Source organism: Manis javanica, chromosome 1, assembly GCF_040802235.1.
Source record: "Manis javanica isolate MJ-LG chromosome 1, MJ_LKY, whole genome shotgun sequence".
Lineage (NCBI taxonomy): Eukaryota > Metazoa > Chordata > Mammalia > Pholidota > Manidae > Manis > Manis javanica.
In genome coordinates, this window is record NC_133156.1 from 125248398 (window position 1) to 125271307 (window position 22910).

Consider the following 22910-nt stretch of genomic DNA (forward strand, 5'->3'; position numbering starts at 1 on the left):
TGACCTCTCACACAGAAAGGAAATTCAGCTTCTTCCCAAGCCATTTATTGAAAGACTTGAGAGTTAATCATAGGTTTCACGGTAATAAAACCCAAATTTGTCAAATAACATCCAGAATATTTTTCTCTTGACAACTTCTTGGTCACTTTCAGGAACCATTAAAATTAAAATCATTTTTAGTTTTGGAAGGTCAAGGTTTTTCTTAGAGCTCTTTTGGAAGCAACCCTTAGATTGATCATTGTTTAGCAAATGAAATGGGCTCTCGAAACAATTCGAGCTCAAAACTTTCCTTTGCTTCAATTATCTTTACATTTGGACACATGAAATTTTAAGTTTATACTGAACTGTATAGTTGATTGTTTGGGGGCTCATCGCATATTGCCTGTACAGACCTGGCCTTAGAATGGAAGCATCAAGATGACCTAGGGAAAATTTGACCCATATTCTCAAACAAAACTGAACTCCAGCCATTGTGGGCACCTGCCCTTCCCTTAACAACCTCCGTCAGAAGACCAAGAACAAATGACCACACCACACAATAAGGAAGAGGGAGGAAAGGGGCATGGGCCTACCCAGGCTGTGTCCACACACACCAGATTTTTAGGGTAGGGGATCCATTGCTGAGAAATTTGACTCTGTCCTAATATGCCCCCTGAATTATCCCATTGGAGTCAGTTCCTCAGCTGAAGCAGTCAGAGGTTGAACAAAACACTTCTGGAGGCATGTGTGTTAATGTCCTATAACTGGTCTAAAGTTAAAGCAGATGACACTTCTTACTACGTTGATGGACAATGACTGCAGTGGAGGGGACTCAATAATATGGGTGAATGTTGTAACCACAATGTCACTCATGTGAAACCTTCATAAGATTGTAAATCAATCATACCTTAATAATAAATAAATAAAGCAAATGACACTCTACTTTTGAGAAAGATGTGGCATTCACTAAAACCACCAAGGAGAAATGAAATCCACCAATTGTCACAATAGCTGCTGCCCAAACTATCTAACTAGGACTTGATCCTTCTGTACTGTCCTATCATTTCTAATAACCAAGGACAGGATGAGGCAGTGGAATGGATAGGAGTCCCAATTGAAAATATATATGTATATCCTAAATTTGGACTCATCATTTCTTGTTCTTGACACTCAAAAATTTCATTAGTTGGATTAAAAATACAGGCATAGCCTCAGTGCATTAAAGGGCTCACAGGAGGAGTTAGCAAGATGAGGAACTGACAGGGCCCTTATCTCTCACCAACTAATCCACAGAAGAGAAGCCCAAAGGACTGAGGTCATAGTGAGGGAAGGAGGCAGGTGCCCGGACCTCTGGTCCTACGATCTGTACTCTGTCAGGGGTCCTCCAATGACGCCCATCAGCTTACCACAGTTTATTTTCCACATAGCCTCCATAAGACCCCTTTTAAAGACTCAAGAGAGATCAGGTTCCTCGAAAGCCTCTCGTGGCTTTCTACCTTCCTCAGGGTGGAACCCAACATCCTCAGTGACGCTTCCCGGGCTGCACAGTCTGGCCCCCACTACCTTTCCAGCTGGCTCTCATCACCCGGCCCTCACAGGCTCTACCTGAGCCACACAGGCCGCCTTGGTCTTCTGGAGGCTTTTAGAGGATAAGATACTCCAGAGTCTCTCTGCTTGCTGCTCTCTCTAGAATATTCTCTCCTAAACATATATGTAATTTCTTTCACTTCCCTTGGGTCTCTACTCAACTGCCACCTATCAGAGAGACCTTCCCTGACCACTCTAAGTCCACAATCCCACCACACCCCACCCTCTCTCTCTTATCTCCCTACCCTGCTTTATTTTATAGCCCCTAAGATGTTGTGTTTATTTGTTTATCACAAGATCCCACCACTACCATGGAAGCTCAGTTGATCGCAGGGAACATCTTTAGTTCACTGCTGAATCCTCAGCACTCTGAACAATACCTGGAACATAGTAGGTACTCAAGATTATTTGTGAATGAATGAATATGAAATTGCTATCTGCAGGGCTCCAGCAGCTGGATAATTCTCATAGTAAGTCTCATGTTCATTTTCTTGAGTATTGGTGAGATAAGAGGAAACTACACTGTTAGCAAGAATATAGACTACTAGAGCTTTAAGGAAGCTTTTTGGAGATATCTAATGCACTTTAAAAGGCACCAACATACTTTTGGACCCAGATATCCCATGACCTGGAATGTCCCCTATTGGATGTACTCACAAAATTCATCAAGATGTGTAAGATGCACATGATAGCATTTTGCATAAAAGCAAAAACTGGCAACAACTGAAATGTTCATCAATAAGAGACTGGTTAAAGATTTCTTGTACACGGTGGAAAAATAAAGAACTATCATTTAAAAATGCACTGAACCTATAAGTGCTCGTGTGGAAAATTCTATTTGACATGCAAGTAAAAAAGCTAAGATGAAGAATGGCATTCGTAGTATGATTCCATTTGTGTAAATTTTTTAGATAAGATATACACATGCATATGTGCTGGCAGAAGGCACAAAATATTTTTAGGCCAAATCACTGGAAACTGTTAATAGTGATTACACTGGGGAGAGGGGTCTAGAGTGGGAAGGAAAACTTTCACTTTTCATCTTGTACATTTTTGTACTGTTTAGATTTTTCCAGCCAAGAATAGGCTCATTCTTGTACAATGTCTAAATGTCAACAGAGGTTGCTTGAGAGATGAGATTATGGACTTTTTTGTTGTTGTTCTTATACTTCTCTGTTCTTAAGAAAGCCACAGCTGATATTCACTATTTTAAAAATAAAGTAAAAAGCAGAGGGCTCAGTAGGACCTGCTCATCACCTCAAACCAACCAGGTTTGAACAGAAGAATGTATATCTGGGATTATTGCTGTTAAAGCTGATCACAGAACTCTTTGCAAACTGATTATTTGTCGTGAATGAGACTTGCGATAGTTTAATTTTAAAACACATAGAGTTGTGACCTAACAACCAGGAGACAAGGCACTTCTTATTTCTACGGGACTCTTTCAGAGCCCTTTCTCAAGCTCTAACTCATCTAATTTTCACAAAAAGCCTGTAGGTGGGTTGATCTTGACTTATTATCCTTACTTTACAGCTGAGAAAAGCAAGATACCAGCAAGGCCCACAGTTTTAAGAGAGACAAACAGAAGCAGCTTCATTAGGTGCAGAGCATTATTGCCTTATAGACCGAATCCTCACCTTCGAAGGTTCGGTTCCAAGTCTGCTGGATAATTTTCCCTCCGTCCTTCTTGCTGTAACCAGCTCTGAGTACTTCGTGTAAAGCCAGAACGTAGAGGAGGATAGCGTCGTGGAATCCTTCAACAAACATGTTAACCTGGAAGGGAAACCCCGGTGGGGTGAGCCCAAACACCATGGCTCACAGTCAGGAATAACGCAAACAAATCAAAATGGCTAACAAGATAGACTTGAGGTCCGCAAGCAATGGCCGACAGGGGCAGAAGGGTAGCCGGCAAGAATCATGTCATGGCTCTCTTGGCACCAGCTGAGTGAGGAAAACCCCTCCCCAGTTCGTGATTTTGGAAAGCATACAAGATATTGCAGAAGTCAAAAAAAAGTACCTGTTGATAAGTTAAGGATTCCAGGTGCGTCCACGTTTGCCCATAGTTGCCTCCACACACATACCCTCCTCCTCCCCACGTCTGCTGTCCTCCTCAAGTCAACTAGAGCCCAGCCTCCCCCATGAGGCCTTCCCCAGGTTCAACAGCTCCCAGGATCTCTCCATGCCTGAATGTGGACCATGACTAAAGAACACTAGGGATCCACTCATTCGTGATCAAACACTGGCGAATGCCTACGGCAGTGCTAGGGCCCAGGGTGCGAGGAGGGGGCCCTGCCATTCCTGCCTGCCCGCATTTGTGGCTCTTCTTCTGTGAGCAATGACATCCAAGTTTCTCTTTCCAATCTCTGTTCTGCATGGCTTTTGTGCATCTGACAAAACTCCTACCCACTGCCAAGCTCCAAGGACAGAAATGGAAGCAGGCTGGGATCATTGGTCTGTCCCAGCTGAGTACTGGCTCAGGTAAATTAGCCTTTGACCTCAAGAAATTAACAGTTTCCTGTGAACTTGGGGAAGTCACAATCTCTTTGAGCCTTGTTTCCTTCTATAAGCACTACCAGGCAAGTTAGAATACCATGTTTAGACCCATTGTAACATTCATTGAACATGAAATGGGCAAATATAATCTTGAAACACTGAGATTCTGTATAAAAGGACAGAAAAGTTTGAGCCTTCTTATTTCAGGAGACAGTGTCAAGAATGGAATGCCATGTAGCAGAATGAATCGGGCTTCCAACAGACGACCATCAGGAGGCATCCCGTGCTCCATCCCTAGAAAGAGATGCTGAAAGAAGAAAGACACGACTGACCTGCGTCACCCAGTTCAACTACACAGTCACAGAAGACATGCCTCAGCCTCCAGTTCCGTGTGGCCTTGTTCCACCCTTAAGGATGGAGAGCCCTGTTTGTGTCACAGAAGCAAATATTCTGGATTTGCTTCTGTGAGGCAGTTTGCTGAGAGGCAGTTTAGACTGACAGGTAAAGCCAGGCTCACTACCTGGCTCAGCTGCTTCCTGGGTTCATTTCTCTGCCACTCTGGGTCTCTGTTTCCCCCATCCAGAAAATAAGGAAAAGAGCAGTACTTATGTCATGAGATTACTGTTAGTTATTGATTAATTATTTTATTATTAATTAAGTGGATTATTAACTAAATGAATTAATAGATGTAAAAAAAACTTTGAATGATGCCTGATAGACTCAGCACTCACTGTTAGATTTTGCTGTTGTTAGATAGAGATGGAGAATTATAAACCTAGGGATCTTGTTGAGTGTCTAATTCCTAATAGCAGTATTCAGAAAATAAGTGATCTACTTAATGGTATAATATATATTTTTGACCCATTTTACACATAATGGAAACTAAGGCTCCTTGTTCATGTTTGACACCCCAAGCAGTTCTCTTGCCTCCACAATGTCATGCCCTTAATTCAACCCAAGTATGATGGGTGCAGCCCAGGATAGTCAGTTCTACTGTGGGAGAGCTGGAGGATGGAAGTGAGTGATGGTTCACAGGAGAGCTCAGAGTTAACTGCTGGACCCAAAGCCAAATCCTACCCCAACACATTCCTTAATCTCTCTAACCTTCAATCTCCTCATCTGTTAAATGGGGTTTTGTACCTACTCATCTCACAGAGCTCTTCTGGGGACTGAGTGTACATGTAAAACATTTGGAGTAGTTCCTGAGATCATGAAAGCAAATGGTAGACACTGGCTCTTACTCTCAGCCATCACGTTTAAGTCTTGGAGTGGTTATTTTTTTAGGCAAAAAGAGTGGTGTAGAAATAACATCAACCAGCCAAAGATAATTTTCTGCTGATTTGGCTACACAAATACAGTTTTCCAAAGGAATGTGAAATTTTCACTTAGGCATGAAGTCATCATGGCTTGTGAAACTATGCATACTAATCACAGTGAGTTCCAGTAAGTGGACTTTAGCTGTGTAATTTAATTCTCTGGGCACAATAAAATTTTTTTCAAAAGATCTATCTGCTTTTAGATAATTGTATAAAACTGACCCTGCTATGGAACCCAAGAATGGACTAACATTTACCAAAGGGAAAGGGACTGGGGAGGATGGGTGTGAAGGGAGGGAGAAGGGGGAAAAAAGGTAGGGGGCATTACTATTAGCAGATATAATGTGTTGCGGGGGCTGGGGAGGGCTGTACAACACAGAGAAGACAAGTAGTGATTCTATAACATCTTACTACAATGATGGATAGTGACCATAATGGGGTATGTGGGGGGAACTTGGTGATGGGGGGAGTCTAGTAACCATAATGTTCCTCATGTAATTGTAGATTAATGATACCAAAATTTAAAAAAAATTTTAAAGTAATAAAAACTGACCCTGCTACAAAGGGAAGTCCCAGAATCACAGAATCATGGAATGTGGGAGATGTAAGGTGCCTTAGAATAGCTCTGATCTTATCCTTTCCTTTGAGAACCCAAAGAGCACCCCCCCCCATCAGTCTTCCTGCACTCTGTAACTGAGGGGTGTGCCCTCTAAACAACTTGTTCCAGGATCCTACAGTGGCCACTGTTAAATTGTAAAGTGCCAGCTGCCAGGTATTACCCATCCACCGTTCTTCATCCTCCTCCTGATTCCCTCTCAAAATCCTAACCCAGGGCTGGCATGCTGCCATTGGCCACCCAATGCCTGGCACATGTGCCCTGGCACCAACCCCCATCTGGCCCTGTTCCTTCTTTCCTTTTGGATGTGCTCTCCAAGATGCCCCCATAATCCAGGATGGGAAGAACCATTCTCAGGCAGAGAAACATGAACTTGGATTACTTTTGTCCTAACAGAATAGATAGGTAGATGGAATAGACAGAATGAACATGTGCCCAGGTCTGAAACTCATTCTATCTTGATTTGCAGATGGGTCAACAAAATTACCTTCTTTTTCTTTCGAAGCAGCTGAGTGTCTCCCTCTGCCAAAATTAGCAGGAGAGCTTCTGACCCCCGCTGCGGTTTGCTGGCACTCCAGCCTGCTGCGGGGGAGGTTTCATAACACCTACCTCATAAGACCTCAAGCCAGAAGCAAAAACCCTAGAGACTGTCTTTTTTCAAGGAGAACATTCTCACATCCACACGTGTTTTTAATGGGAGGAAAGCCCGTTAGCACATTATAGACACTGAAAATTGTAAGTGCAAATTTTTTTTTAATGAGGGAGAAAAAATATCCAGGGTATTAGGTTGCCTTTGAAACACTTTCCACTGGGCCTCCTAAAAGCAATAAGGTCACCTGGATCTATCCCCCGGCCCCTGGTCAGAACAACACTTGAACCTCAGAGTCCTGACTGACAGATCATGCTATTGTTACTGATGGATGAAAACAGAATTTCCTTACCTGAGTGACCTGTTCTAGTATTGAGCATCATTTCTAGTCAGAAAGCTCTGCCTGTCTTAAATTCCTAAACGCAGCCATTTCCAGCTATACGCTAAACAGAGTTAAGAGAACAATATAGTTCAGGAGCTCAGAGAGTTTACAATCTCAACCAGACAGTACTGCCTCTCCATAGGAACACAGACAGACTCTACCCAAGGAAGCTGAGGAGACCACCATGAGGGGCAAGCTCTGGGGTAATGATTATTTGTGCTGGGTATCAAATAAAGTGTCTGTTGATGGGGAGATGGGGGAAAAGGTGGGTAAGAAGAGAGGTGGGTAAGAAGAGAGAGGGGTCCAGGACCTTCTCTTTCCCCATCATAGCAGGAACAGCAGCATCTGGTCTGACTGGTAATAAGACCCTTGAATGAAACTCATCCTGCCTTCCTGAGCCACTGGAGACAGTGGACAGCAGAAGGAAATGGTCTGGGCATACTGCAAGGGTAGGCAAAGGTTAAAGAATATTATGCATTTGATGAACACTTTACAAGTGACTTTCGTATAAGAAAAGTATAGATATTATCTGTTTTCATTCCATTTTCTTTTTAATCATAAAATTAAAAATCTGCAATTTAGGGTAACAGCAGGAACATCCATAAACCAAGTGACAAACAACCTCTTCAACACCAAAAGAGGGGGTTCTTCCTCTTACCAGTAGACATCCAGCTCTACCAAACTGGGCCTGCCTTCATGGAGTTCACTCTTGGCCTCTTGCTGACTCATTCTAGCCTTGAGGAAAGTTAAATTAGAAATCTGCATCCTTATCCTAGTTGAACTCTGAGGAAATGCAAAGGGCGAGTGGCTCATTAGCAGGCAGCAGATCAGGGAGAGCCAGGGTCCAGTTCTGGGCTTGGCCAAAGCATTGCTGTACCATCTGACAGACTTCTTGCTCTTCACACTGGAGTTATGAATTACTTGGGGTGGGCGTTTGCGCTAAGTTGCCCAGATGGCTGCTCCATCCTGGGCTCAGTTCTGTCCCTATAGCAATGCCCTAGATGGGCAAATTAACTCAGATCTCAGAGCCTGAGGTGTGACTGCCTGCAGATAGAAGCAAGGTTTTGTTTTTTGCTCTCTCTCTCTCTCATCACCTAAAACCAAATGGATTCTTAAACAAAAGCAGTTCTCGGGAAGATCATTAAGTCAAGTTATGACCCCTCATTCATCTCGCACGCAACAGCAACTGGCTGCCCTTTTCATGACTGGAACAGTAGTGGAGGCTAAACGCAGGCGCCACAGTGCTGGCACACGGCATCCATTTACAAGAGCAAAGCTCAGTGAGGAAAGCCATGTGGGGGCCTGCTGATGGGGAGCTACGAGGTACAGGAGGACTCTGTGGAACTGGGCTCTTGGATTGGTGGATGTGGGACATGAGCAAATGAGAATGACTCTTAAAAATTCTCCCAGTGCTCATGCAGGGAATTCACTCACCTGATATACTTCCCCATTTGAATGGGTCATACACACGCATCATATCCAGATGCTTCTCTTCACCCATCACCTTTGAAGGCTCACTTGAGAAATGAACATGCATAATGACATGACTGTCCTGGATTTCAGATGATCAAGTGAGCAATGTCTGACCTTGGCCTTGACGTCTCATCAGTGCCCGCCCAGATGGGCATTTGGAAAGCTTGGTGACCCAACCCCCACAGACTGCTCTGGACACTAGGTGGCCTCTTTTCCTGGCAGTGTTCCTTCAGGCACAATGTCATGGTGGGTAAATGCATACACCAAATTCCAACTGGAGAAGGACGGGGGCAGGCACTGGGTGCCCTGCACACCCCATCATGTCACTGCCTCCTGGCAGGCCTAAGACAGGAAGAGGTTGACCAGGCCAAGGGCAGGTGGAGACAGGGGGACACAGGAGGACAATTTCTGGTCTTGTTATTATTCAAAGGCCAAAATCAGAAGGAGCGTGTGAATTCTAATTTATATAACTTGGTGACAACCTTTTAAAGTGGTCGTGAGAACTTCAGACAGCTTCCCCTAAATTGTCTGAGTCACCTAGAGATGTGATAATAAGGACGAGATGAGAAAAAATCTAGTTTTTGGATGGTTTTTCATTTCTGTTTTGTATCTTAAAATGAAACTCCTTTTTAGTTAAGCAGTTTCAAGGTGTGGTAAGAACTGAGCTAAGATCCAGTAAGCTGACTCCTGTATAAATATTATTGATTTATTCACTCACTGTGAACAGTCATCTGCTTAACTGCATTCAATTCTTAATTCAGAGTTTCCCAAGTTGTATTCCACAGAGCAGCAGCATCCCTTAAGACGTTAACAGATGGATATAGAAATAGCAGTACTGTAGTCGAAAAGGTTTACTAAATGCTACATTGAACAAAATCAAGCAGTTCCCTTTACCGCCAGGTAATAATTCTAACAGCTAACTTTTGATCATCTCCTATATGCCAGGAGCTGTGTAAACACTGATGCTCTATTGCACTCAATCCTTACAAAACTACATGTCATCTCCCTCACAAAAAACTTTATTCCCTACATTTTGAATACTGTTTATTGATGAAATTAAAGAATTATTGGAAACTTTAAGGTGTGATAATAGTATTAGAGTTATGTTTTTAAAGAGAGTTTCAGTAGTGGCAGGGTAGTCTGTATCAGAATAACTTCCCAAAAAAAAACACATATATACTTTGAACAGAATTTTTAAAGGAGATCTAATTGAAGGCACTGATAAGTGACCAAATGCAGACAGAAACGTTGAAAGAAGGGGTCACACTGCATGAGAACTACACATACATGGCTTTTCTTCTGAGGGTCCTCCTTGTCCGGGAGGCTAAAACTCAAAAGGAAAAAGTCAAAGGCTTCTTGATTTAGAGGTCAGAGGATGTAGTTCAAAGCTTATGCTGAGGACAAGCAGTGAGGGAGTAAATCCTGAGAAACAGAGAGCCACCAAGAAGAGAGCACACAAATCTTTCCACAAACTTCCATTGCCCTTGGTGGATTCCTAAACTGCACATGCACAGGGGAGACACCAAGGAGTCTAGTAGAAGGGAACAGCTGGAAGGCTGAAGAAGCTGAGGACACTGAGCTTCTACACTCTGCACAGAAGACAGTCTGGAGCTTATACTTGGAAAGTACCTCCGGCTTTCCAGTACAACCCCATATGGGCCACATGTCAGGAGTAAGACTATATTCAAAGACTAAGGACCAATTCTAAGACTAAAAGCAAAACTGAACCAGAGCTACCTTAAGAAAAATAAGTCAAGCCAAGGTTCCAAAAGTTCAAAGTGGTCAGTCAGTAAATGAACTGCCTACTGAAAGTTTTGTAAGAACTAAGTGCAATAGAACTTAAGTGTTTACACAGCTCCTGGCATATAGGAGATGATCAGAAGTTAGCTATTATAATTATTGCCTACTAGAACAAAATTACTCTTCAAAAAACATAGCGAATACAATCTCTATAACATATCATCCACAATATCCAGCACAAAGTTCAAAAATACTAGATAGGCAGGTGATATATAGTCAAGAAAAAAAAAAGTGAATAGAAAGTGGCCCTGAAATTATCCAAATGTTGGAATTAGCAGATAAGGACTTCCAGTATAATGAGGCATAATAAATACATATTTGGTCAATCATATGATCAAATATATATTTCCCAGGTATATTTGGTCTTCATCCACAGTTCCTGAAAACACTGCAGAGTCTTAAAGGTGAAATGGGTGTCTTGTCATGTCAATGAGAAACTTTTGGAAACCCCACCCAAGGGTGAGGGCTGGAGGTTGAATCAGCAATGGCCAATAGTTTAGTCAACCATGACTATACAATGAAACCCTCACAAAAACCCCTGGGAAGAGTGCTTATTGCTGTCTCAGATCCTGCTTCTCTGTTGGAGAGAGCTTCTACGCTTCGAGAACCAGAACCCTTCCACATGCCATGGAGCCAGGCCCCAACTCCACAAGGATAGAAGCTCCTTTATTTGGGACCTTGCCTATGTGTCTCTCCATCTGGCTGTTAACTTGTATCCTTTACAGTATCCTTTATTAAACTGGTAAACATAAGTGTTTTCCTGAGTTTTGTGAGCTGCTTCAGCAAATAAATCAAACCTAAAGGAAGGTTGTGGGAACCTCCAATCTGTAGCCAGTAGGTCAGAAGCACAGGTAACAGCCTGGAGTTTGCAACCAGGATCTGGAGTGGTGGGTGGAGGGCAGTCTTGTAGGATGCAGCCCTTAACCTGGGGAAGCTGGTGCTGTCTCCAGATGGATAGCATCAGAATTGAGTTGATTTCTCTGACACTCTGCTGGTGTTTGAGAATTTCTTGGTGTTATGTATGGGGTAGACCCCCTCCCATACACATACACCCACTGGAATTGGGTCCAGGAACCCAACTGGAGGTATACTACTATTACTACTGTGTATAATACTATTATTGTTGTATATGAAAGAACATATAACAGGACTTTAAAGCAGCTATTATAAATAAGTTCAAGAACTTAACAAAAAAGATGGCCAAAAAGAGTGCTCAAATGGGGAACTCAGTAGTGAAGTGGAAGCTTTAATAAAGAATAAGTGGAGATTAGCATGCATAATGGGGGGGTGGGAGAAAGGAGAGGGCTGTGCAACACAGAGAAGACAAGTAGTGATTCTATAAGTAGTGATGGACAGTGACTGTAATGGGGTTTGTGGGGGGGACTTAGTATAGGGGAGAGCCTAGTAAACATAATATTCTTCATGTAATTGTAGATTGATGATAAAACAAAAAGAGAGAGAGAAAGAAAAGGGGGATTACTCCCTGATAGGATAAAACTAACTGCAAATCAACGATTAATGCATGCTTTACATATCCTTAATTTTGATCTTTTAAAGAGTGTCAGATGATCAACTATGGAAGTACATTTTTCTGATAATATTACTTTCTCTTAAAAAAAAAAAAGCAGTTCCTATGTGGTGATCTCCAATAGGTTCTTCACAATGGTATAAAGGTCATATCAGAGTGTGGGCAAAGGGTTTGTTTGTGTTTATACAGAGGATCAAAGCCTAATTTGGCTACCCAGAAAACGAATTAAGACACGATATGAAGAAGAACTTCCAACATCAACATCCTCTGGAAGAGTCATTCCAGAAGATGATCATCAAAAAACTTCAACAAAGATCCTGGCGCTGCTGCAGTTGTAGCTGCATTCATCCCACCGGTTCCTGGACTTGCCATTGGAATGAAGAAGGAGATATCTAAGCTGGCCTGTGCATACAGTAAAACAACAAATTTGACTGGATCTATACTGTCGGAACTCAACCAAGAATTAGGAGAAGTGCAAGTTGCAGTGCTCCAAAATTGTGCGACTATAGACTATCTACTGTTAAAAGAACACATGGGATGTGAACAGTTCCCAGGAATGTTTTGTTTTAATTTGTCTGATTTTTCTCAAACTATTCAAATTCAGTTAGACAATATCCATCATATCATTGATAAGTTTTCACAAATGCCTAGGGTACCTAACTGGTTTTCTTGGTTTCACTGGATATGGCTGGTAATTGTAGGTCTGCTTTTGTTATGTAGCTGTATTCCTATTATGTTAATGTGTGTGTGCAATTTAATTAGTAGTTTAAAACCTATACATGCTTATGTTATTCTACAAGAAGATATGTCAAAGAAATAATCAATCTTCCCATGTTTTCTTCCATCTGCTACTTCTATAGCTTTTCTTCTTCCTTCCTAATTACAACCCTTTAGTAGAATTTAGTAGAATTCGTGCTTCATATCGAAAATAACCAAGTATCGTAATTCTTCCAAGTGGTACCTCAAGACAAATGCTGGGCATAGAAGCCACAGGGCATAAATCTGCAAAGAAGTAAAAAGCTAACATTTTCAAACAATATTGCTTCTCTCTCACTTACCAACTTTACATTTCCCTGTATGGCCCCAGAAGATGACTGGTTAGCCAGAGACGGGTAAGATTCCTCAAGGGAGGAACAACCTAAGATAGGTACAGTCGCACAGGGGCCATCAGGTGAGAAATTGGGGATCAACAGAGGTGAGGCTTAGAACCTCACCCCCCTGTTTTGAGAGAAATCTTCTGTATCCGTGGATGTTTTGTTGCCCTTGTCTAACTTGGATTAATACTTAGTCTATAGGCACAGACCTGATCATCTACATTTGCCCTCTTACAGCACTAAATTATGTTTTCTACCTTTATCTTGCATCTACCTACCACTTCCACATTTTATTAAAAAATAATAATAATAATAAGGGAGAAATGTGGGATTCACATATAAATCAAGTATAAAAATCAAACGAATAATCATATCTGACTTGATTGTTTATAGTTCATGATGCGTGATCAAAACTGAAAGTTTCTGTGATGACTGCCCTTGCACTGTTCACCATGTAAGAACTTATTCACTATGTAAGAACTTGTTCACCATGTAAGAACTTGTTCGTTATGCTTCAGAAGATTGGAGACTGCTGAGAATTAGGCTTGGGATTGATTAATGATTGTGCATTGAGTCCCCTATACAGAATTTTAATGTTGTTAACAACCATTTGATCAATAAATATGAGAGATGCCCTCTCAAAAAAAAAAAAAAAGAATAAGTGGATATTCTAGAATGGGAAAGTACAATACCAGATAGGCTTTAAAACAGATTGAGTCCTCAACCTCAAAAATATATCAATAGTAAATATCTCAACCTAAAGGACAGAAATGACACAAAGTTAATATATAAAAACAATTGTCTTTCTATATACTACCAACAAACAACTGGATAATGAATTTTTTATTCTGTTCCCAACAGTAGCCAAAGACATAAAATCATTGGCAATAAATTTAGTCAAAGATATGCAGGATCTCCACACAGAAAACTACAAACATTACTGAGAAAAAATTAAAGATGACTCAAATAAAAAGAGAGATATACCATATTTATGGATTAGAAGATTCAATATTTTTAGGAAGTCAGTTTTTCTCCAAATTGGTCTACAGATCAATACAATTTGAATCAAAGAGCCCAGGAATTATTTTTGCAGAAATTGACAAGTTGATTCTAAAATTTATATAGAAAAAGGAAAGAACTTAGAACTTGCAAAACTTTCTTGGAAGAGAAGAGCATATTAGAGGACTTGCATTACCAGATTTCAAGATTTACTATAAAGCTTGAGTAGTCAAGACAATATAGGTTGATATAAGTATAGATAAACAGACCAATGGAATAAAATAAAGAATCCAAAATCCACATGTATACAGTCATCTGAGTTGTGCCCAAGGCACCTGAGCCATTCAGTGGGGAAAAACAGTCTTTTCAATGCATGGTGATGGGACAAACTGATAAAAAAAAATTTGATTCCTACCTCTTAGCATACACAAAAATTTTAGATGGACCACAGATCTAAACTATCTGAAAGCTAAAACTATAAAGCTATGAAAGAAAACTGAAGAATATCTTTGTATATTTGGGGTTGGAAAATTTTTCTTTGCCAAAAAATATAAAATATTTTTTTAAAAACTTCATCAATATTTTAAAAAAATGTTCATCAGAAAGCATCGTTAAAAATAACAAAAAGCAAGTGAAAGACTGAGAGAAAATATTCATTACATATATATATGACATATCCAAAATATTTTTTTAAAGAACTCTTTAAATAAATAACAAAAAAGTTAAATAAATCAATTTAAAGTTGAACAAATACTTGAGCAGACAGGCCACAAAAATGAAATAGCGAACAAGCACATGAAAGAGGCTCAGAACCATTAATCCCCAAGGGAATACAATTTAAAACCACAATGAGATACTGTTTTACATCCATCAGAATAGCTACAATTAAAAAGCTGAAAACACCAAATATAGATGAGATTGTAGAACAACTAAAACTCTCACACACTGAGGGTGGGAATGCAAAACAATACTACTTTGGCAGCTTCTTATAGTTAAACATACATCTATGCTACAACCCAGCAATTCCACTCTTAGATATTTACCCAATAAAAATGAAAACATATGCCCACAAAAAGACTTATGTAAGAATGCTCATTGCAGCTTTATTCATACTAGTCCCAAACTAGAAAAATACAAACCTCCATCAACAGGAGAATAGAGTTTTAAATTATGGTATATTTATTCAACACAAGATTACTCAGCAATTTAAAAAAGAAAGAAAAATGAACTAATATGTACATTATACAAAATATCAAAAACAGCATATGAGTGAAAGTCAGACAAAGAGTATGATTCCACTTGTACAGTGTATGCTGTACGAATTTAAAAGCAGGCAAAACAAATGTATGGTAACATAAATAAGAAGAGTGTTTATATCAAAAACAATAAACTACTTAGAAATAAATTTGACCCAGGAGGCGAAAGACCTATGATGCATTGAAAACTGTTAACATATTGATAAAAGAAATTGAAGAAGACCAAATAAATGGAAAGTATTCTTTGTTCATGGATAGGAAGAATTAATATTGCTAAAACACTCATACTACCTGAAGCAATCTATAGATTCAGTACAAACACTATAAAATTTCCAATGGCAACTTTCACAGTAATAGAAAAAACTACCCTAAAACTTGTATGAACTACAAAAGACTGCGAATAGCCAAAGCAATTTTGAGAAAAAAGAACAAAGCAAGAGACATCACACTTTCTGATTTCAAACTGCATTACAAAGCTATAGTATTCAAAACAGGATGGTACTAGCATAGAAATAGATACATAGACCAAGAGAACAGCATCATATGTATGGTCGATTAATCTCTGACAGGTGACCAAGAATACACAATGGAGAAAGGATAGTCTCTTCAACAAATGGTGCTGGATATCAACATGAAAAAGAATGAAATTGGACTCCTACCTTACACCACTTACAAAAATTAACTCAAAATGGATCAAAGACTTAAATGTAAGACCTGAAACCATAAAACTTCTAGAATAAAATACAGGGAAAAAGCTCCTTGGCACTGATCTTGGCAATGACTATTTTGAATATGACATCAAAAGCACAAGCAACAAAAGCAAAAATAAACAAGTGGGAACAATATCAAACTAAAAAGCTTCTGCATAGCAAGGGGACAATCAACACAATGAAAAGGCAACATGGAATGGGAGAACATATTTGCAAACCATGTATCTGCTAAGGGGTTAATATCCAAAATATATAAGGAACTCATATAACTTAAAGGCAAATAAAAATGGACAATCTGATTAAAAAACAAGTAAAAGACCTGAATAGATATTTTTTCTGAAGAGGATATACAGAGGGCCAACAGATACATAAAAACTTGCTCAACATCACTAATCATCCAGGAAATGTAAATAAAAACAAGATATCACTTCACATCTATTAGAATAGCTATTATTAAAACAGAAAAACAAAAAAGCAAGAGGTAAGTGTTGACAAGGATGTGGACAGAAGGCAACACTGTGCACTGTCAATGGGGAAGTGCAGGCACTATGGAGCACAGTATGGAGGTTTCTCAAAAAATTAAAAATACCATGTGATCCAGCAATCCCCTTCTGAGTATATATCTAAAGGAAATTAAATCAGTATCTTAAAGAGATATATGCACCCTCATGTTTACTGCAGCATTATTCACAACAGCCAAGACATGGAAACAACCTGTGTCCTTTGACAGACAAATGAATAAAGAAAATGTGGTATATATACATATACAATGGAATTCAGCCATAAAAAAGAAGGAAATCCTGTCATTTTCAAAAACATGGATGGATCTTGAGGGTATTGTGCTAAGTGAAATAAGCCAGACAAAGACAAATACTGTATGATTCACTTATATGTGGAAACTAAAAAAAAATCAAATTCATAGAAATAGAGAGGTGGGGAAAAGGGTGTAGGTAAAATTTGACTGAGTTGATAATTACTGATGCTGAGTGATGAGGACATGGAGCTTCCTATACTGCACTCCCTATTTTTGTATACATTTGAAATTTCCCATAATAAAAAGTTTTCATTATTATCAATTCTTTAAATGAACAACCCAAGGCTGGAAAATTGTGGAAACTTTCCCACAATTGGTGGCATTAGAACATATGAAAATGCATAAGAGTAAGGTCAACATTTATGTTTTTGTGCAGTTCTGTGTTTTCTACTATCAAACCACATTAAAAAATTTTTAAACCAATAATTTTTTTAACAAAAAGACTTTTGTAGATCTCAAATATCAACCTAAAAGAATAGGAGGACACACCACATAATCAATACACTCTCCATCCCATTTGTTATTCATCATAATGAACTAATCTAAATCACTCTGGAACCCATTTTAAGACAGCTTTTGGAAACTATGCAACTAATGAGTTTCATATGCTTACTAACTACCAGGAAAAGTAGTCATTCCTTGTAATTATCCTTTAGGTCTAGATTTTGAGAATCCATCAGATTTCAAGAATTGCTCCACAGTCTTCACAAGGTTGGATCATACTACATTATACATTATATATTTTGAAGAGACTGATCTTTTTAAGTCTTTTTCATAAGAAAATTGTTTCACTCCCTTGGGCAATTAAAAGGTACTCTATTTCTTTTTTAAAATATTTAGGGTAATATACTTTATTAATGTGGCGACACTCATTTCTCTTAAGAAAGTTCCCAAAGCCATGTAGAGTGTTCTAGATGCAGCTATCATGATTTTGAATCACGGAGAAAGTCACAATATTTTGAAAGGTAGAATGACACTAAGCTTAATAGATATATTTGACACAATACAAGAGAGACACCTGGGTACATGTCTTTAGGAGATGCAGTATTTTAATTTCATAGGCATTAACAACCTAAAAGAATTATAGGTTCTCAAAACTTTAAAACTTGAAGGGAATTGATGCTCATGTAGTCCCACCAGCATGTTGTGCAAATGAGAAGGTGAAGACCTCAACAGCTGCCTGATTCACTCAATGCTGTGCAGATGGTAAGGACAGAGCTGCAACTGGAACTCAAGTCCCCTGACTTCAAACCAGCACCTTCATCATCAGTGGTTTAGTTTGTCAAGCAAGACACCTTCCTAAAGACTGAATTCACACCTGGGGATAGAGCACCACAGGTACCAGCCTCTCCTCTTTTAAAGACTTAATGACTTCTCTAACAAGTATAAGACTTACAAGATGCTATCTGCACATCAGAAGGGACAAAAGAAAAAAGGAGGGAGTTTGTCCTAGCAAGCACATTTTTAATTAAATGTCAGGAAAATAGGATCAAAGAAAATAGGATCAAAAGGTAATATTGGATGACAGATTGTTAAAGCCAGCTCCAGGGTTGCTAAAAAAAAGAAAGGTTGTAAATGGACATGAAGCAGGAAAAGAAGGGCTTAATCTCTTCAAGTCCACTGCTCATGAAGTCAATTCATCATTATTTAAGAAACTGCTGTATTTTTTTAAGAGCTGAGACATGGAACTTAAAGGGGAAAAATCCTAACTAGAAACTCTACTCACAAAGAACTGAGATGTCAAAAATCCTATGTCAAATATGCCTGTCATCCGATGCAAGGACCCTCCCTCAATCCCAGGACATAATGCTTGCATTAAGGAGGTTGGCAGTCAGCTCACATTCTTCCTCTCCACCCACACTACTGCATTCATACTGGGTCATTTCAGTGTCCCTATGCATTATTCATTCAGTCAACACCACAACCTCTTGGTTCCCTTACCACCATCCTTACTACCACCCTTCTCCACTCCATTTCATTAACGTACTCTCATGAACATATCCTAGACCAATGCATCTCATTCAATGTACATATAGTTCAGCTGGGATCTCATTCAAATGCAGATTCCAATTAGGTAGACCTGAGTGATGGGGTGCTAAGAGTTCTCATTTCTGCTCTCTCCCCGGCAATGCTGAGGCTGCTGGTCCATAGGCCACCCGTATGAGTAGCAAGACCTAGGCCTTATCACACCTGGGAAGGCTCTGCTTCCAAATTCATTGAAAATCTCTTTTTGACTACAATCTCCTAGTTCCTACTTCCTTCAGTGTGCAGACAGTTCTTTGAGCTCAAGCTGCCATCCTCCTTGTGGTCCAGCAGAGCTCTGCATGGAGCAGATCTCAAAGAAAGAAAGGGGCAGGCAGAGAGAGCATCATTCAGGCAGAGGTGCCAGCAGCAATATGGAAGTTGGGGCTGCCACTCGGGAGAGAGGTTGGGGTTTAAGATATAAATTGAGGTGTTATCCATATAAAGATGGGCATCCCATCCAGGTGAGCGGACGTGCTGCCCAGAAACAGTGTTTAGAGAGAAAAGGGCCAAGGGAAGAACCTTGGGAAACACCAATATTTGTGGAGCAAGTGGAACAAAGGAGTCATGGAGGGAGACTACAGAGGACTGTGCTGCAGGCAGAGAATGGGGACCATGGTGTCTTGGCAGCCAAGAGGTGAGCAAATTTCAAAGAAGAGAGCCCTTTCTGAGTACTCCCCCACCAAACCCCTGCAGCCAGGCCAGGGTACTTGGCTCACCATTCCCTAAATGTGTCTAACGCATTCCTACTTCTAAGCTTGGGCTCCCTGTATCCGCCTGACTTAGGAAGCACTTCTGTACCCATCTCTTCATGCCCATCCTCCCAGAGCTGAATGGACCTCACAGGACCCAGTACAATGCTTTGCCCAAAGGCAGGACTTGGTACATGCCTGACGGTATGCACAGTTTCAAACAGTAACCATCTGTGGCCTTAACTTTATGACTGGTGATACACAGGACCAAGTGGTCAGTGAAAGCACATGTGCACCTACCTAGAGAACATACGAACTGCGCCTGATGTCTGTCACCCAAGCGATTCTTGGACACATGTGGTTACCATAAATATATGTCAACCCTGAGAACAGAAAAGGAAAAATGGCCTAAAACTGAAGTGAATATAATTTGTATGACAACCCCAGGGAGACTGAGGCACCAGGCTGATGCAGGACTGTTTCTAATGAAGACACTAAATCTCTTCAAGATCATTAGCATAGGGTAGAAAGATGCTATCTAACTTCGGTGATTTAGTCATTATCCCACAGGAAGACAACATGATAAAGGAAATAATTAATAAAGAGCCCCAAATTTAAGCCAATGGTCCCCACTACCCAAATCACAGCCTGGGGAGCAAGAGTTTTAAGACTTACAAAATGAAGCAAGTGCACACCAGGTGGAGAAAAACAGGAGATAAAAACCAATCCGAAATAATTTGCTACAAATAGCTTGAGCAACTTTAAATTTCACCACTAGGAAGGGGAGTGAGTCCCCAGCAATATATTATTCTAGCTCCTCTCTTTTAACAATTGGCTGGGCCCCAGAAAGGATGTCATTTAAAACTACTACTGTGCACTGCTTGCAAGGCCATAGGGATGCTCTGCTCTCAGCTGCTAGGCTGTTCTCTTTGGACGCTGTTACTCAAAGTGCTTAGCTTATAAAACCCCTTTACAATCATTTTTCACAACTTTCAAGAGCAATTCAGTGTGATTTTCTCCATTTCATAGATTAAAGTCTCTGGCAAACAAGGTGGCATGCCCTAGGGCCATTGATTTTTTAATGCCCGTCAATTAATATTTACTGAACCACACTACCTTGGATTCTCCTGCCACATCCACCCACACAGACAGCAACATCAATGGCCAGGACTTTTGAACCAGAAATCTACCCTAGGATTTTAAAAACCTGTGGCCACTACTAGCATCAAACACCGGAGATCTCTGTTAGAGCCGTGGCCAAGAAAGGTGGCAGGGGCCTATCACCTCCCTTCTTCCAAGCTGGAAGGCCAAACACACAGGCATTTCCTTCAGGTTCCTGCAAAATTATATGAAATGCAGACTCCTTAGGCTGCTGCTCTATTCATAAAATACAAAGCTTCAAGAACAGGAGTTGAAGACTGGGAAGAACCACACTGCTCTAGCCATGGGGTGGTCTGACTAGAGCAACATTTCCTGAGCACAGCTGTCTTGTAGAAAGAATGAATCCTAGCATTTGACAGATTCCCTCATCTCCTCCACCTGGCAGCAGAATACCACATTTAGATTCATTTACTTCAAACCTTCCTTTTCCAGGTTCCTCTTTTAGATGCAGTATCACAGTAAAGTTAATCCACTAAGCCCCCCACCCCAAAATCTTTGTGTAAACCTCACCAAGTGGACAAAGAAGGATCCTGAGGCCCCAGAGCACAAGAGGCAGTGGGAGTGGAGAGAAAGAGAGAAAAAAGAAATCTGAGCTTTCCTCCACTACAGTTTTGCCCCATTCTTCTTTCTCTTACAGTGATGGATATAATTGTTAGAGTTGATGTATGTTATTTCTGTAAGGTGACCTGGTAATGTGTCTGCAGTCCACATTTTAAGTAATCTGACTATTCTAAAAAGAATTTAAGTTGTTTTCATTGTGGAGAATTTGGCCAAATGTGCCAAAATGCCCTTCTACTCCAAGCAGCGACAGCACAGGGAAAAAAATTAATCAACTTAGCCTTTCAATTGTGAAATATATTTCCACACTGCATTGCTATTTTAGTCATGCATATTTGAGTATATTGTCACTATTATTGCACAATATCTTTCTAACCAAAATTATATCACCACACTTAACGGAAAAAAAAACCCCACAATGATTGTCTTTGGAAAGGTCAAAATGAATCCTACTGCTTGGAAAAGTCCTTTTTTGTAATGTACCGTGGTTCTCAAACATTTTCAGATTTGTCCCAGTTTGATAGCATCTTTGCACTAATAAATCCACACCAGCCAGTATGTGGAAATCACAAGCAAATGAATGCTTATTTACAACCAAACAAAAACCACTTTAATCAGGAGATCCACAAGTTTTTAAATATTCTAATTTAGCACAACTAAAGCTATTTAAAAATTACAGAATAAACAATGTAAAAGTAATTTTCCCCTTTATTTCAAGAAAAAAGAAATGATGCATTTTTTTAGATTTCACTGCACCTCTATTTAAATGTGCTTTGAAAGCCAACTGATATTTCTTTAGCTGGAAAAAAACAATGGCTCTTACTAAGCCATTCTTCTTGCACTGCCACAGTCCACCTGATTACATTTTCCAAATAAAATTAATCTTTTTACTATGTTGGCATGTGAACTCATTATTTTTCTGTTGTTAAAAGCCAACTTGTGGCTTTTATTCTCTCAAATACAATTAGCAAAGCCATCCAGTGCCTGAAAGGGCCTTTTCATTTGGACAAATTATTCCCTGGCTGGCTTTTAAGGAAGGGGGCACAAGGGGGATGGTCGTGCAGGGAGGGAGTATCCCATTCTGATGTAGCTCTGGTGGACACAAAAGCCTTCCTGTGTGCGCAATCTCACCAGAAGCTGGGCACACAGAGCTTGCACTGGCTGCATTTTTTTCTTCCGTTAGTTTCATTGATAGCTAACTTTGAAATTTTTCAGTTAAGAGTATATATAGTTCCAATTAAATGATATTAGGTGAGAGAAAAGAGGGTAAAGTGTCTGGCCAAGATTTTATTGATGACCTGATAACCTTTCAGCCGATGTCACCTCCCACACTGCTTCTGTGCAAAACCAGTGTCAAAACACAAGCTAGTTTAGACAGCTTTACTAAAGTAGATGGCCGTCCCCTCACTAAAGGAAATGAGAGTGCTGTTTTTCAACATTTTGGACTTTACAAAATGTAATGTCTGGCCTATCTAAACAGTGATTTATTAAACCCTGTCTCTCTATTCAAATACCTTGGCTGGATAAATCACCTACTCCCAGGTTCCCCATTCATTTTTGAGTGTCAGAGGGAGACCTGGGAGAGAGAGTGCCCCCAAATACACATCCCACCTTGCTGACAATACTGCTGTGCATTAACACTGCTGGAATATTTGTTTAATTAGTTAAATTTTCAAACTTTAAATAAGGAGAAAAAACAAGCTATGGGTGGCCCGCTAACCTCAAACGAGCAAATATCTAAGGTTTTAAAATTACCCCTGCTCAGAATACCTGGTTAGAAATAAAAACATCATTTACCAAATTCTACCCCAAGTCAAGAACAGAGGTCGCATTATGAAGTA

General features: G+C 40.0%; 1 protein-coding gene across 10 annotated transcripts in view; it reads right to left on the reverse strand.

Moving 5' to 3' along the window:
• Positions 1-22910, reverse strand: part of NPR3 (natriuretic peptide receptor 3) — a 74645-nt gene that overhangs the window by 12755 nt on the left and 38980 nt on the right. For all 10 annotated transcript variants that reach the window (XR_012131696.1, XR_012131695.1, XM_037001875.2 and 7 more), the window contains exon 4: positions 3204-3339. Coding sequence is in view for 8 of the 10 variants with exons in the window: in XM_037001875.2 (XP_036857770.2) it covers positions 3204-3339 (136 nt within the window). In the remaining 2 variants the exon portion in view is untranslated. The remainder of the gene's footprint in view (positions 1-3203; positions 3340-22910) is intronic.